The sequence below is a fragment of the Lasiosphaeria miniovina genome (assembly GCF_030549165.1).
Source record: "Lasiosphaeria miniovina strain SMH2392-1A chromosome Unknown B0T26scaffold_1, whole genome shotgun sequence".
In the NCBI taxonomy this organism is placed as follows: Eukaryota; Fungi; Ascomycota; class Sordariomycetes; order Sordariales; family Lasiosphaeriaceae; genus Lasiosphaeria; species Lasiosphaeria miniovina.
Genome location: NW_026848220.1, coordinates 7245612 through 7257826, shown reverse-complemented (window position 1 = coordinate 7257826; position 12215 = coordinate 7245612). Strand labels below are relative to the sequence as shown.

Below are 12215 nucleotides of genomic sequence, written 5' to 3'. Positions count from 1 at the left end.
TAGGTGCAACTCTGCGTGACGCTGGCAAGTCAGATAATGCGAGAAGAGGCGCTGCGCTGAGGCAGTGGTCGGCTGGTCGAGGGCTGATTGAGTTGAAATGGAAGAGTGCAAAAAGGTGTGCGGCCCACTCCGATTCAATGAGAGCAGCTGTTGAACTAATTCACTCGCTACCGTGCTATCTCGTCGCCCGCCAATGGTGCGGTAAAGTCGATTCGCTTGCATCTAATCCCCGAAGTTGCTCGCACTTGGTGAACAGGTCGGCAACTCCCAATATATCGATAAATATCTAGGTATCTAAATGGCCTTGAGGTGCATGCTAAACGGCGTCAAACAACACACCATCACACGTGTGGCGCCACCTGGCTCCCCGGAGTCGCGCTGCGTGGCGGGCTCAGCGGGAGTCCCTGCGGCATCAGAGCGTCCATTTCGAGATTAGGCTGCGGCGGGCCTTCGAGATGTGGCTGCCCAGGCTCGGGCGGGGGGACGAGCCGTATGAGCGGGCGGCCTTCTGCGTCCAGGTCGCCGCCCCACTGCTGCTGGATAGTGGCCTGGAACTCGTCTTCGAGGCGGTTCTCGTCGTCGTAGACGGCCGTGTGGCTCCAGGGCGACGCACCGCAGAGGTACACGACGAGCTTCATGAGGTAGAGGATGCCGAGCGTCATGAAGAAGGTGTAGCCCATGCCGGCAAACACGTCGGCCAACTGGACACTAGCAAGGTCAGCGCGGCTGGATGCGGAGGCTGCGGGACTTACCCAAAACGCTGGCGCCTGTGGTACTCGGGGTGGGGCATGGTCGAGTGGCCGTCGAGGCCGATGGTGACGGGGCTGCAGCAGTCAGCGGGGCAGGTAGTTGAAGGCAGCGGGGCACTCACTCGGCTAGGAGCCCGGTGAGCGCCATGCCGATAGCGCCGCCTCCGGCGTGGACGGCAAACACCTGCAACGGGTCGTGGCGGAGAAACAGCTCGGTTTCCTTCTTGAGGATGTTGACGAACAGGGCGCCCACGATGCCGAAGACAGCCGCGCTCCAGACGGGAACCTATAAGGTCAGACAGGGTCCAGGCCGACAGGCTCGGGGGCACTAACATAGCCAGCGGCGGGCGTTATGGCCACCAGCCCCGAGATGGCACCGTCGCAGAAGAAGCAGACCGAGAGGCGGTCAAAGGCCTGGCTGGCCTGGGCGCGGCTGCGCTCGGCCTCGTCGGGCGGCTCGGCCCCCTCGGCCACCTCGGCATCGGGGAACTGCTTCATCAGCCACACCCAGAGCATGCCGGTGACGCCGCCGGCGCAAGCGGCGACGTGTGTCGACGCCCAGGCCGACACGGCCCGCAGGTTGGCGGCCAGCGCCGAGCCGCCGTTGAAACCGGCCCAGCCGAACCACAGCAGAGCGGTGCCGAGCACGACGTAGTTGACGTTATAGGGAAAGCTCTTTTGGTTGCTCGCCGGGGGCCGGGGGGTGGGCGCCTTGGGCATGTCCACACGCCCGCAGGTGCACAGCAGGACGGCAGTGCGCAACACGGTCCACACACCGTGCCAAAAGTGCTTGATTCGGCGGCCGACCCGCTTCACGGCGTCGACGGAAAAGACGTACAGACTGCCCCGCGCCTCGATGGAGCAGAAGACGGCAAAGGCGGCAACCGTGGTGCCGCTGACGACGTGCACGGGCGTCCCGCCAGCAAAGTCGAGGGTGCCGAGCACCTGCTTGGACCAGCCCTTGCTGCTCCAGGACCACCGGGCGACTGGGTCGTAGACGAGGAGCGACCAGAGGGTGATGAAGACGATGAAGCGCCGCGGCCGGGCCCGGTGCATGGTGCCGCCGCACACCAGCGCGGCCCTACAGCGGTCAGCACGGCAGCGAATGGGGCACGCGTGGACCTACGTAAACGACGCAAACATGCCCTCGTACAGCGCGTACACCAGTTCGGGTATCAAGGGGCCGCCTGGACCGTCACCGGTGCCGACGGGCCGGCCGAGCACGTCTTTCAGGCCGGCGGCTCGGCTCTCGCCACCCCACCAGTTGGACGGCAGGGCTGCGTCCGTAAACGTGACGGCATAGCCCCAGAGGGCCCACTAATGCAGTCAATATGACGTCTCAGACATAAACATGACAGACGGCGCACCTGGAGCCCAACGAACGCGGCCGTCACCATGGGGAGGCGGAACAGGGTGAGGGCAAAGGACCGGTTCCCGAGGCCCGAGTAGATGAGCGAGAGCGATGGAATCATGACAAACACGAGTGCCGATGACATGAGGACCCAGAGGATGTCGGCTCCCTACGCGCGTCAGAGTCACGTCCGGTAGCCGGGTCTTAGTGCTCACCTGGTAGTAACGCTCGGGATGCTTCAGGACGTCGGCGTAGAGCACGGCGGCGGGCGACGCCGTTGCCGTCGGCTGCTCGACGACGATGACTTCCATTTGCGGGGATGCCCAGGGTTTGTCAGGGTTTGTCGACGCGCTTTGCACCGCGGTTTCGCGGTGATCGTGGACGACTCCGGTCCACGTGTTGTCGCTGAACGAGGCTGCGTGGTGGTGGCCGCTTGGGGGCTGGGCACCAGTCCAAAAGGGGGCAGATGTAATTCAAAGCTGAGGCGCACTGGCGCAGGCAATATCACGCACCCAAGCGCCCGATCCAATTGGATTGCGGCCGCGGTCTGGGCGCTCGGTGGCGTCGGCAGCGGCTGGGCGTCGGCCACTCACAGAATCCTGGCTTATCGCTCCCGCCAGACCCCCGTGCCGAGCTTGGTCGCCTCTGCGGCTCAGTCCACGTGGAGCGTGGTTTGCACTGATCGTAGGATGCTCCTCCCTCCAACGTCACGCGCCCGGGCCGTCTGCCAGTGACTCTTACATTTTCGTTGCCATGAGAAGGCGTTGCCTTGTTCAAGCTCTGGCTGCTCCGCGACACCCCGCCGATGCCAGGGCCCTTTGAGGCCCCATTCGGGTTTGACCCTCGCTCGGCAGCCCTGGCGCCGGTCAAGCGGCGGCCGATCCCGAGCAGCACGGCCCCCGGCCCGGTCCGGGGGCCTCTCGAGGCGGACAGAATAACCCAGGCTCCCCCGCAGGGGAGCGCACCCAGCGGGACCCAGCATGCCGAGCAAGGTACGTAACGTTCTAGCCGTCGGTGCCGTGACGTGCCGAGCGGACGCTGGCTGACGTGATGCCCAAGCCTCAGATCCCATCTGCGAACGGGTCCTCATCAAGTGGGAGGGAAATGTCAGGACTAGCATCACGCCGGCCTGGGCGCCTGGGCGCGTCGAGGTGCTCAGCGCTGTGTCGCCCCTGATCCGCGCGCGCGTCGATGACCTTCGCTGCCGCCCCCACCACCGGTGGGAGCCTGTGATCTCCAAGTCAGACGGCTTCGATGCCGACACGGCCACGCGGGTGCTCAACGAAATCGGACCCGAGACAGCCAACCGGCGCCAGACTGTAGATCTGCTTTGCCTCGAAGCCAACGTCATGTGGTTCTTCGAGGTCGTCGCAAAGCAGCTTCGAGCCTGCCCGACGTGGGAGGCCACGGACGGCGACGGGGGCCTCATCGCCTCCAAGTCCAACTCCCGCCACGCCGTCCGCAAGTCGCAGGCGAGCCAGTCGTCGCGGTCCAGCCAGTGGCAGTGCTGGTACTCGGAAACGGCCCACTGGAGCCGGCTGACGGCGCTCCAGCTGGCGAACATTGCTCTTGTGCTCGAGTGGGACGACGTGTTCAAGCGCGAGCTCAAGACGGTTGTTTGGGACTGGACCAATGCGTCGGAGGCCGTCCTCGAGACGCCCGTCGAGCGTTTGAAGGCCACTGGCGAAGAGGGATTGGACAGTAGGTTCTGCACCCCGGAGATGCGAGTTATGCTGACACGCGCAGAGCGGAGGGAAGACGAAAAGGGAAGGATCTTGAGATATATGCGGAAATACCTAGACGACCAGAAAGCTGTCAGCAGAGAGGCACGAGACTGCGTCAAGCGGGTGAAAAAGGACCTGAAAAAACACAACGTCAAGCTCGAGACGGGCCATTTCGAGGACCCTAACATCTACAGGATGTTGAAGAAGATCGATGACTGCATCCTAAAGGAGAGTCTAGCGCCGGGAGAGCCAGCCGTGGCTCCGCAGATAGTGAATCGCAACCGGCCAGCCACGCCCGGCCTGCTTGGCAAGCTCAAGACGCTGGAATCGGGTGTCGAGTCGATTTTCTCGGGCGGCCCCGCGCACAGAGAGTTTGTGCTGGAGATGCGAGCGGCAGTCCACCGGAACATTATCGACCGGCAGGAGTCCATGGCCCAGGCGATGCTGGCGTGGAGGAACGGCGAGGTGAGCAAGTGGCTGAAACATTAATAGAGGCGGGGGGCCGATAATCGGCGTAGCAATGGATACCACTTGGCTATTGTAAGATACGGTGTAGAAGGCGGCGATGTTTTTGTTCATATTATTTACAGGCCATTGCCTGAGGTTGCTCGCTATGCTTGGGGAACCACATCGCTGTTGAGATTGCCAGTGGAGCTCCTCGTTTGCGTGATTTCTTGTCAGCAGGAAGGCGCTACCTTCCGTTCTCCACTGGTGCAGCAACAGGGTGCCCCTCTAGAGCTCCAATCCGCTCCTTCAACCCTCCAACATTTTAGACAACCACTGATTGTTTGATTGATTCTACCGCTAGACTTGACGGTGACGACGCGATGACCTTGTCGGGTATCCTAGTTTTCCTCTGTTCGGATTGCCGAAGGCGTCAGCTACCGCTCGACACGACGCCATCTCCCGTCAGCGTCTCGGCGTGAAATTCTCGACAGTCCTCCACCTGTCGATCGATACTACCGAATCACACATCGGCAATTACAAACACAACCTCGGCCGTCCCACTGCGGCCAACCGGCGACGATAACGCCGTGGAGATACCGGCAGGCCTGGCGTTGATAGTTACCTCCTACGAATGCTCAGTGCGCCGTCGGCAAAGCGGTCAACTTCCGACACTTTCACCTCAGCCTTGGGCCAGACCGATACCCAGATTACGTCTTCGCAGCATCGCTCGTTCGCACTCTAGAAAGCAGGAATAGAATAATCACAAAAAAATCTCGGCAGTCATAGATTTTGTAGCAAGGCATCACCGTAGTCCTTCCGTTGTCAATATGCCCGTGGGTAGAACCGTACAACATCGTTACATGATCTGTCTAGTGGTTAGATTACGCCGAGGCCCTAGCTTGCAAGCACTAGGATACCAGAGCACTGATTCGCGCGGAGTCGAGGAACTAGGCGTTTCCTTCGATACCAAATTCAAACTCGGGCTAAGAACTAGACTTGAGGAATAGAGACAAACCGTTGGGATTTGTTCCACTTTGTGGTTGTGGTTTAAATAGCGAATCTAAAGGAATCCAGGGACAGGAAAGTCTCGTGAGGCGATAACTAATCGAACGTCGTCAATGTAAGCTCCGCTCCACTATCTAGGCCCCTTGCAGCCGTGCTAATTGCCGATGCCTGTCGTTAGCCCGGGTTGCGGGGTAGCTGCGCCTCGAATGACGGAATCGCGGCTGTCCGGCTTTCGGAGCCGCACGGGTATAAGACAACGACATCCCGAGCACCAGCCGAGACTCACCACAGCAGAGCCAAGAGCACCATGTCGCCGGCCACGAAAATCGCAGTCCTCGACGACTACCAGGGGTTCTCAGAGCACAAGTTCAAGGCTCTAGGTCCTGCCAAGTACGAGGTCACCTTCATCAAGGACACGCTGCGGCCGTACAGCCACGCGGAGACGTCACAAGACGTCAGAGACAAACTCGTCGCGCGGCTCGAGCCCTTCGCCATCATTTGTAAGCACACCGCCCACTGTATAATCAAAGCTGACCGCCAGCCACCATGCGGGAGCGCACCCCGTTCCCCCGAGACCTGATTGCCCGGCTGCCGAACCTCAAGCTGCTGCTCACGACGGGCAACCGCAACCTGGCGCTCGACCTTGACGCCTTCAAGGAGCGCCAGATCCCGGTCGCTGGCGCTGTGGACAAGGCGCACGCAGGGTCGGTCGGGTCTGTCAGCACCACCGAGCATTGTGTAGCTATGATCCTGGCAGCGGCGCGAAACATTGCCCGGGATGACCATGCTGTCAAGTCTGGGGGCTGGCAGACCGCCGCGGCCGTCAGCCTGCGGGGCAAGACGTTCGGCACCGTCGGACTCGGGCGGCTGGGCGTCGCCGTGGCCAAGATCATGCATCTCGCGTTTGGTATGCGTGTGGTCGCGTGGAGCCCGAACCTGACGCAGGAGGCGGCTGACGAGAGGGCACGGGCTGCCGGGTTTGCGGCCGACGGCGAGGGCGGCAAGACGTTCAGGGCGGTCGGCAAGGAGGAGCTGTTCCGGACCGCCGACATCCTCAGCGTCCACGTCGTCTTGTCGGAGCGCTCGCGGGGCGGCATCTCGGCTGCGGATCTGTCGCTTATGAAGCCTACCTCGATTTTCGTCAACACGTCGCGGGGGCCGCTGGTGGTCGAGGAGGACCTGCTGGGCGTGTTGGAGAGGGGTCAGATTCGGGCGGCGGCGCTGGACGTGTTCGAGCTGGAGCCGCTGCCGCTGGAGAGCAAGTGGCGGACGACGAAGTGGGGGGAGGACGGACGAAGCAGCGTGCTCCTGACGCCGCACATGGGGTACGTCGAGGAGTCGACGCTGGAGGGGTGGTACGAGCAGCAGGTTGAGAACATCCAGCGCTGGGAGAGGGGCGAGCCGCTGGTTCAGAGCCTGTACTGAGTAATGCAGCTCCGTGTGGTTGGACAGCAGTACCGAGTCCAATACAGTGCAGTTACGGTATGCGGGACAGCAGGGTGATGGTAACGTACCAGCAGTAATGCGGAAGATATCTCAGGCAGGCGCGACTAGATCAGAAGGCGCGTGAATGGACTTCCTTGCACGTGCGCACCTTCCTTTCCTAGTCTATTTGCTTTCTTTAGTGCCTTCCCTCATTCTGAACCCCTCACCGATTTCCACGCGCTCCTGGAAACCCCTCCAAGAACCTCGTCCTCCACCGCGGTCTAGATTGCTCTTCAGGTGTCAGCAGTTTGCGCTCTTTGACTGCCCATCTACCAGCACCTCTTGTTGTCGCACCTCTTGTTCTTGCACCTGTTCTTTGACGCGTCTGCACACGCGTTTGGTTCTGCGCTGGTCGGCACATCAATCCCGCCTTTCCACCGCGGCTACCTTTCCCTGGGCCTCACGACAGCACCTCACACTCAGCATATCCTGTAACAGGTGTTTACATTCTTGTACTCAATTGACAACATGGACCCCAATCCGCCCATTACAATGGTTCGCTCTCAGATGGCCCCGCCCGCGGAGGGCCCGATGGCCCGGCCGGCCCCCCCCGCGGAGCTTGTGGCGATGGAGGATGCGGACAAGTTCCTGAATAGTTTTTTCCCCCAGCATCATGAAGTAATGGTGTTCAAGGCCGAGGGCAATAACAGTATGGTCCAGCCGTCGGCTTCAAACCTGTGCGTTGTTAACACTGGATAGCTGGCGACCCAGGTCGATCGCACCCCCAGGCCGGCGCTGGCCCGTCCGTCGACGAGGCCTTCCCGCGCTATACCGCCGCGCACAACCCCGTTCGTTCAATTGTCGAGCCGCGCATCGTTCGTCTGGCTTCCGGCCCGATGCCTGAAGCGGGCACGCCTCAGGACCGGTTCCGAACGTCGGTTCTGGGCGGGGTCCCGTCTGGCACTGGTGGGGTCACCGGGGTGGCCGTCCACGGTGGCGGTCGTCTCGCCTATCCGCAGATGAGATTCAACGGCGAGGGCCCTGTGCTTTCAGTTGCGGGCCATTTCACGCCTCGAGCTGGCGGCCCGCCGCAACAGCAGCGCAGTGTCCTGCAACAGCAGCGCATTGTCTCGATACCCATCCAGCGTCGTGAGCCGCAGCCTCTCAGTGAGGCACAGCGTCGTGAGCTCAAGCCTTCCAATGAGGCACAGCGTTCTGAGCAGCGCGGAGTCCCAAAGGAGCAGCGCGGAATCCCAAAGGTGGGAAACGTGATGCTTCTTTCTCTGGAGTGTCAGAGACGGAGCTTCAACCCTGAGTGGTTTGAAATCACAACCCCGCAGGGATACTTTTGCAACGTCAAGCTCCGGGACATGATGGTCAAGGGAGATAAGGCTCGTTCTTGCCCGACTGCCGCCAAGGGTGCTGTTGCCGCCAAGGCGCTGGCAATCATCTCGAAATGGCCCGTTCCCGACAGGGGGCATGTTAGTCCTGTCAGTGCCCCCGTCGGCGTCCCAGGTGTAAAGATCAAGCAGGAGTTTCCCCGCGCCCAGTCAGCCATCCCCGGACACACTAACACCGCCCGTGGCGTGGACCAGGAGCACACCAGACTGCTGGACCAGATCCAGAATACGGTGGGCATTTCGGTGCCGCCGCACTCGCGAGCCAATGCCGAGGTGGCCAGAGCCTTCCTCGAGGGCTTTGATGCCGGCTCCCGTCTGGCTCGCCAGGCGGGAATGCGTTCGCGCTCGCCCCAGGGACATCGCCCCCGCTCGCCCCGCGGCCGCTCGCCCCACCGCGGCCGCTCGCCCCACCGCGGCCGCTCGCCTGTCCAGCGCCGCGACCGTTCGCCCCATCGCCACTTCTACTCGGACCACTACAAGCCCAAAGGCCCCGTGCGTCGTGACGATGCTGGCAAGCCCACCAAGCCCAGCGGTGGGATTTGAAGCTGTAGTTAGTACGTGTTTCCTGTGCGCTGATGTCTCGACTGTGCTGACCTACCTCCGTCAGGCGCCGGAATCAGTTGGCCTGACGGGCGGGAGACTTGGTACTTGCGAGTTAGTGTAGGAATTTATTTATGCCTTAGGGAGAGGTCGGCCTCGGATTTGGCCGCGGATGATGGCTGAGGTTACGGCCTACAAGTTGGCTGTGGTTCAGCCGAGGCTAGGTTCTACCGAGACTGGTTCTACCGAGACTGGGTTTATAGCTGAGGCCCTACAGTCTGCAAATCGTGTCTCGGGATTTGCAAGTTAGCTGTGGTTCTAGAGGGTGTTCTAGCCGTGGGTTTGTCTAGGCCTCTCGGGATTTATCACCAAAGCTCCGGGATTGTAATTTACACCAAAATGTCTAGCCAAGCTTCGGACCTGTGGAACCTCGTGATTGATTGAGCCTCGGTCTATTTTAGCAGCCTAGGATTCATGTTCACGCCTCGAGCACTCGCACGCTACAGCTTGCTCGGCATTCTCGTGGCGCCGTCGAGCCGAATCACGACGCCGTTCAGCATGACGTTTTCGATAATCTGCCTCACCAGCGACGCAAACTCGTCGGGCTTGCCGGCGCGCACGGGAAACTCCATGGCCTTCTCCAGCCCCTTCTTCACCTTGTCGGACATGGCGGCCGTCATGGCCGAGTCGAACATGCTCGGCGCGATGGTGGCGACGCGGATCCCAAACCGCGACAGGTCCCGCGCCATGGGCAGCGTCATGGCCGCCACAGCGCCCTTGCTCGCTGCGTACGCGACCTGCCCCATCTGCCCTTCGAACGCGGCCGAGCTGGCGACCATGACCACGACGCCGCGCTCGCCGTCGGGGCCGTCGGGCGGCGCGGCAGCCAGCTGGGGAAGCACCTGCCGTACGAGATCCAGCGTGCCGCGCAGGTTGATGTTGATGACAAAGTCGATGGCCTCGATAGCCAGCGGGGCGCCCCTCTTGTCGAGGACCTACACACGTCAGCGCTGCAGACCAGCCAAACACGCACACGACATACCAGGCCTGGGCGGCCGACGCCAGCCGCCGGGATGATGCCGCCGAGCTGCTTCCCGGTCTGCATTACCCAGCCGGCGAGGTCCTGCACGGCGGCGGCGATGCTGGCCGTGTCGGCGACGTCGCAGGCGAAGAAGCGCGCAGAGCCGCCGAGCTGCGCGGCGAGGGCGCGGCCCAGCTCCTCATTCATGTCGAGGATAGCCGCGCTGCCGCCGCGGCTGCAAATGTCCAGCACGCACGCCCGCCCCAGGCCCGAGGCGCTGTGCCGTCAGCTGGTGCTCGTGAGTCGTGATGCATGTGATTGAGTGCTCACCCGCCCGACACGACAAACGTGCGCCCTTGGATCTTCATGACTTTACTCGGTGCAGCCCAGCTCGGTGAGATCGGGACGAGTGAGATGAGTGAGGTGCCTATAAGCTATCATGACGGGATCATGGATGAGATGAGATGCGTGGCAGCTTGAGACTGCATGACGTTGGTGAGCCGCGATAACCTCGGCTCGCCAAACGCCGACGCCGACGCCGACGCGCGCCAGCTGTTGGCTGATCTGCCGGTGGCACGGGCGGCGTGGCTGACACATCAGACCCTGCTGCAGCCCCCACATCCAAATCTCGTGCCCACGTCAATGTCCCGCTGTGTGTCCCACCCCAGATAAGCAGGTGGACCCTTCATTTATGCGTGGCGACACGCTGCGACGCCTCAGCAACGCTGCCCGCCCTAGATCTCGACGACACAGATTGATTGACGCGTCGACCGAACCGCCTCCAGCGTCCCGCAACTGTCGCGACCAGCACCATGACGAGACCGCGGCGGCCCTCGGCCGCGAGCGAGGACAGCACGGGCACGTCCCGCGACCAGGTACGCACCGGTAGCCTCGGTCTCACACGGCGCTGACGTCAATAGGAACTCGGGAGCATGTACGACTACCTGGCGAAGATCATCCTGCTCGGCCCCAGCGGGACGGGAAAGTAAGTACCCCCGCAACAGCTTCAGCGGGCGCCGCTAACGGCCAGGTCGTGCCTCCTGCACCGCTTCGTCAAGAGTGAGTGGCGGCTGCTGTCGTCGCAGACAATCGGCGTCGAGTTTGCGAGCAAGATCATCAAGGTCGGGACGGGCGCGCGGCGGAAGCGGATAAAACTTCAGGTACCTCCTTGCCCTTGACCTGCACCTCGCCCACACCCGCTGACCGGCAGCTCTGGGACACGGCGGGCACGGAGCGGTTCCGGTCCGTGTCGCGGTCCTACTACCGCGGCGCGGCGGGCGCGATCCTCGTCTACGACGTCACGTCGCAAAACACGTTTGCCAACCTGCAGCCGTTCCTCAACGACGCGCGCGCGCTGGCGTCGCCCAACTTGTCGCTGCTGCTGGTCGGCAACAAGCTGGACCTGGCGGGCGACGCGCCGCTCGGGCCGCCGCCAACACCAAACAGCGCGGGGTCGGCGTCGTACGCGAGCACGCCGCAGCCGCAGCCGAGCTCGCACTCATCGACAAACACGCTCGGCACGCAGGGGCTGGGGGCGCAGCTCAAGGCGACGGTGGCGCCCGACGGGCGCGAGGTGTCGGCGGTCGAGGCCAGCCGGTGGGCCAGCACGGTCAACATCCCGGTGACGGTGGAGGTCAGCGCGTTCAGCGGCGAGGGCGTCGACGAGGTGTTTGGGCGGCTGGCGCGCATGATCCTGACCAAGATCGAGCTGGGCGAGATCGACCCCGACGACCCCATGAGCGGGATCCAGTACGGCGACGCGGGCGGGGCGTGGAACGCGGGGGCCAGCGACGGCGCCAGCATCAAGAGCTCGCTGACGGCCGACGACGTGGGCGGCGGGCGGCGGCGGCGCAAGCGCGGCGGGCCCCAGGCCATGCGCGAGTGGGAGGAGGTGTTTACGCTCAGCAACCGGCGGCGGCCGCGCGGGTGCTGCTAGCATGTGTTCCTGCCTGTTTCTTTCCTGATACCTATCTACCTGATACCACCTATTGCGGTAACACGGGCTGCAGCATGTATGGATTGCGGCATTCTTTTTGGCATCGATTGCGGCATTCTTTTGGCATCGATAGGCGGCTGGCCGTAGCATGGAGTCGGCGCGCTATAGACGGGTCAGCACCCGCATTAATAATTATTTCGACCTGCGCCGATACCCGTGCAGGTGACGCTGGATGCTGGACGCTGTTGGACCGCCGCTGGACGCTGTTGGACCGCCGGCGCGGCCCGTTTTCCCTTCACCGCTCACCACTCACCTCGACCACTCACCACCACCACTCGATTCAATTCCCACGGCGAGTGTGCGGCATGACCCCGTACGGCGTCCACGAGGCTGCGACCCGCAGCCGCGCTGTGGGTCGATTTAGCCTAAAGCGGAACGGACAGCCTCCCTCCGCGGCCAAGCCGCATCCCATGCATGCGGCCGCTCGAGCTCCATCGCGAGTTGAATTGGATGACATGGCCTCGGGCTGCGAGTGTCTCTGGTTTGGTGTTTGCGATGGTTCGCAGCAAGCAGCGACAATGACAAGTGCAGGTATTCGTCAATTCAGTTCAGCAATG

At 62.6% G+C, this 12215-nt stretch overlaps 5 protein-coding genes across 5 annotated transcripts; 3 read left to right on the top strand and 2 right to left on the bottom strand.

Annotated features, from left to right (window-relative positions):
• Window positions 1-341: 341 nt before the first annotated feature.
• B0T26DRAFT_737536 (ammonium transporter AmtB-like domain-containing protein) lies at window positions 342-2245 on the bottom strand (the record flags this gene model as incomplete). Its single annotated transcript, XM_060443458.1, has 5 exons — window positions 342-708; window positions 872-1035; window positions 1083-1830; window positions 1876-2066; window positions 2117-2245. 5 exons carry the CDS (start codon window positions 2243-2245, stop codon window positions 342-344), a joined length of 1599 nt encoding a protein of 532 aa, XP_060303955.1.
• Window positions 2246-2905: 660 nt separating this feature from the next.
• B0T26DRAFT_746901 (uncharacterized protein) lies at window positions 2906-4313 on the top strand (the record flags this gene model as incomplete). The annotated part of the gene is made up of 3 exons (XM_060444759.1): window positions 2906-3092; window positions 3160-3801; window positions 3847-4313. 3 exons carry the CDS (start codon window positions 2906-2908, stop codon window positions 4311-4313), a joined length of 1296 nt encoding a protein of 431 aa, XP_060303954.1.
• Window positions 4314-5583: 1270 nt separating this feature from the next.
• On the top strand, window positions 5584-6701 carry B0T26DRAFT_634954 (uncharacterized protein; the record flags this gene model as incomplete). Its single annotated transcript, XM_060436677.1, has 2 exons — window positions 5584-5776; window positions 5818-6701. 2 exons carry the CDS (start codon window positions 5584-5586, stop codon window positions 6699-6701), a joined length of 1077 nt encoding a protein of 358 aa, XP_060303953.1.
• A 2440-nt stretch (window positions 6702-9141) lies between these two features.
• On the bottom strand, window positions 9142-10030 carry B0T26DRAFT_631646 (uncharacterized protein; the record flags this gene model as incomplete). The annotated part of the gene is made up of 3 exons (XM_060436376.1): window positions 9142-9636; window positions 9684-9939; window positions 9993-10030. The coding sequence occupies 3 exons, from the start codon at window positions 10028-10030 to the stop codon at window positions 9142-9144; spliced, it is 789 nt and encodes a 262-aa protein (XP_060303952.1).
• Window positions 10031-10318: 288 nt separating this feature from the next.
• Window positions 10319-11714, top strand: B0T26DRAFT_95284 (P-loop containing nucleoside triphosphate hydrolase protein). Its single transcript, XM_060448162.1, has 4 exons — window positions 10319-10537; window positions 10583-10647; window positions 10699-10822; window positions 10873-11714. The coding sequence occupies exons 1-4, from the start codon at window positions 10475-10477 to the stop codon at window positions 11596-11598; spliced, it is 978 nt and encodes a 325-aa protein (XP_060303951.1). The 5' UTR covers window positions 10319-10474; the 3' UTR covers window positions 11599-11714.
• The last annotated feature ends 501 nt before the right edge of the window (window positions 11715-12215 follow it).

Excerpts from the sequence above, each read along its gene's own strand:
- B0T26DRAFT_95284 (XM_060448162.1), top strand. The coding sequence starts at position 10,475 with ATGACGAGACCGCGGCGGCCCTCGGCCGCGAGCGAGGACAGCACGGGC. Across the intron at positions 10,648-10,698 it reads GGCCCCAGCGGGACGGGAAA|CCTCCTGCACCGCTTCGTCA; the intron begins GTAAGTACCCCC and ends GGCCAGGTCGTG. Across the intron at positions 10,823-10,872 it reads GGAAGCGGATAAAACTTCAG|CTCTGGGACACGGCGGGCAC; the intron begins GTACCTCCTTGC and ends GCTGACCGGCAG.